This window comes from Astatotilapia calliptera, chromosome 8, assembly GCF_964374335.1.
Source record: "Astatotilapia calliptera chromosome 8, fAstCal68.1, whole genome shotgun sequence".
Lineage (NCBI taxonomy): Eukaryota > Metazoa > Chordata > Actinopteri > Cichliformes > Cichlidae > Astatotilapia > Astatotilapia calliptera.
The window spans coordinates 22,856,043-22,859,005 of NC_137429.1; the positions used below are offsets into that span (position 1 = coordinate 22,856,043).

The 2,963-nt window shown below is 47.8% G+C and overlaps 1 protein-coding gene across 1 annotated transcript; it reads right to left on the reverse strand.

The window, feature by feature from the left end:
* Positions 1–1,171: 1,171 nt before the first annotated feature.
* Positions 1,172–2,315, reverse strand: LOC113027876 (urotensin-2 receptor). Its single transcript, XM_026177697.2, has one exon. The coding sequence runs from the start codon at positions 2,273–2,275 to the stop codon at positions 1,199–1,201; it is 1,077 nt and encodes a 358-aa protein (XP_026033482.1). The 5' UTR covers positions 2,276–2,315; the 3' UTR covers positions 1,172–1,198.
* Positions 2,316–2,963: the final 648 nt, after the last annotated feature.

Below are 2,963 nucleotides of genomic sequence, written 5' to 3' on the forward strand. Positions count from 1 at the left end.
CCTGCTGCAGTAGGCAGGTGCTGCTGTCATATTCCTATGACAGCGGTGAGGGTGTACTTAGTTTTTCCACACACTGTTTCTACATTTTGGGTTAAAAAAATATGATGCAGTGTAATATTTCATGTTTTGTTTTTCATCTGAGGTTGTATTTACCTGGTTTTAAGACCTGCTATGGATCAAATCAGCTCATAGTGACCTGACATATTGTAATTGTATGTCTATAAATTTGTTTTTTATTTATTTTTTGTCAGAAAACTGCAAATGTGAAACATTTATTATCCTTAAATGGAGGGTAATTAAGAAATGTGATCATCGCATAGTATGCCCACCAGAATGGCTTTAACTCAGCTGTTTATGATCCTTTTTTCACTATCTGCAGTGCATGCAGCAGAGTAGCATCATAGCTGAGCAGCAATGAGTTTAAGTCCTTGACCAGTTTGTGAGATGCAATGCTATAAACTAAAAACAAAAGAAATAAACAACAACAACAAAAAAATCAGTTTTCCCATTCCAACGTAGTTCAAACATTCTCTCTGTGTATATGCAAATATAATATTGGATGTCAGATGTAGTAGTGGTGAGAGTATATACTTGTTAGAGCAGTCCAGTACCTCTATGAAGGAATAACACAGAAGGTGGGACAAAAAAATCTATGCCCTAATCAGATTATTTTTATTGTTATTCGTTTTTTTTATTTACTGTGTGGGAATTTGATTACATGTGAATGTATTTCGGGACGTCCCTGGTTTGTAGTGTAGGCGTGTCAGTAGGAGGTTAAACCTGCAATAGCACAAGTTCTGACTGCCCCCTTTATTTAACTGCTCTAACACAAATAATGTAATGTCAGATTAAAACACCCTTAAATTAAACATTCAAATGTGCTTCTTAAAATCACTTCTGCGTTTAAGAGGTGCTTCAGCTTCTCTAATTACCGCCGCGGCCTTGTACTGCAACACAGCACCGCAGGAAGAGTTCTTCCACTGAGGCTGAGCTGCAGGAGCGCAGCAGAGGGGGAGAGAGAGAGTGGCTCCGTGGGCTGTCCATCATGGACAGAATAAAATAACAAACAACATATGTGTGACCAAAGAACAGCCGCACTTTAAAATGACAGAAAACAAACTTTGGCTGCTTCCTGCTTTATGCGTAACGGAGACATCACCGCCTACCTGTCGCTGCTCCGGCTCCAGACGCTTTCACCTCACTTCAGTGACCCCATGACCAGCGTCTCGGAGTTGAACTCGAACTGATTGCTGGAGGACGCCGACTTGCCCCACGAGTAGAGGCTGGGCGGCCGCTTCTTAAACGACGACGTGTACTTGTAGAAGCTCCTGTGCCTGTTCTTCAGGTACTCCCTGTAGTTCTTGGTGAGCAGCGTATAGAGGAAAGGGTTGATGCAGCTGTTGCTGTATGTGAGGCTCGCGACAAGGTAGTTGATGCACGTGTGCGTCTGCGAGGCCAGGCTCAGCGGCTTGGTGTGGTACAGAGGCAGCAGCTGCCAGATCCAGAAAGGCAGGAAGCACGCCCAGAACACCAGCACGATGGTGAAAATCATGATCAGCACTTTCTGCTTCGGTGACCTTTTGCCGCCTTTGCTGATCACAGAGTTGCGCTGGGACTCTAAATAAGTGCGGGCTAACTTGACGTACAGGTACCCGATGATGAGCCCCGGGGCCATGATGCTGGTGCCAAACAGGACCGTTACGTAAACTTTATAAGCCAGTGGAGCCCATGTGGGCGCGCACATCCTCTTCACACCCCCGTCCGGCGTGCTTTTAGTTGTCTGAGCGACCATTACCATCATGGGCACGGTGAGCACCAGCGACAGCAGCCACACGCCCCACGCCAGAGCTTTGCGGTAACTCTTAGAGCGCCTGACCGTGTCCAGCGGCTTGGTGACGGCCAGATAGCGCTCCGTGCACATTACGGTCAGGGTGAAGATGCTGGCGTGCATGGTGAGAAGGTCCAAGCTGAGCAGGATGCGGCAGCCCACGTCTCCGAAGTACCAGTCCTTCAGGAAGTAGGTGGACACCACGAAAGGGATGGTGGAGAGGTAGAGCAGGTCCGCGAGAGCCAGGTTGATGATGGAGATGTACATGGAGGTGGCGAACCGGATCGAGTGGCACATCACCACCAGCGTGTACACGTTCCCCGAGACCCCGATGATGTAGACAACGGAGAGGAGCGTCCCGAAAGTGGAAGTGATGACGAGTTCGTGGTCCACGGTGCCGCCAGCCCGAGGCGGGCTGGTGTTCAGGTTTAAAGATTTGTTACTCATGGCGCGTTCGGATCCGTTCCCTGCTCTTTGACAGCTCCGGACAAGTTTTGGAAAAGATGCGCACTGGCACAGGTTGCGTCTCGCTCCCTCCCCCCTCCCTCCTCTCTCTCCGCTCTCCGCCTGCTGCTCTTTGCTCCTGACGTCACCAACGTTACTTCCATATACATCTGACAGTCAGCTGTCTCACCGGTAAACAATGCTCAAATGGACGAAGAGGAAAGCATCGGCTTCTTTTTTCTTTCTTGAAGAGCGGGTGGATTTCTCGGCGCAACGATGTGAGACTGGGATGTATTATTAAAAGTTTAGTCAGCACTGAGCGCGCACCTGATGCCAAAAGCAAGACCGAGTCTGCTAAAATGTCATGAAAAGCTAGGACACAGGTAATGTCACGCATAGATACTTGCTAGAGGAACCGGTAAAACAACCACCCACCCACCGCCACACACAAAAAAGAATAAATCCCCTGCAGTTAATTTCAGTGTGCCATTTTCTTGAGACTCACGAGCGAACTTTCTCTTTCACTGACCGCAGCGCAGTCGGAGCCCCTCACGCGCTTGTTTTGTGCCAGCATTTCCTTTGTGCAACTCGGTGTTTGTGTAACATTAGCAAACACTCAGGTCGGCATTGAGTTATGCAAATAGTTTATTATAGGTCACGGAAAAAATAAATACATCTCCAATTATTATAA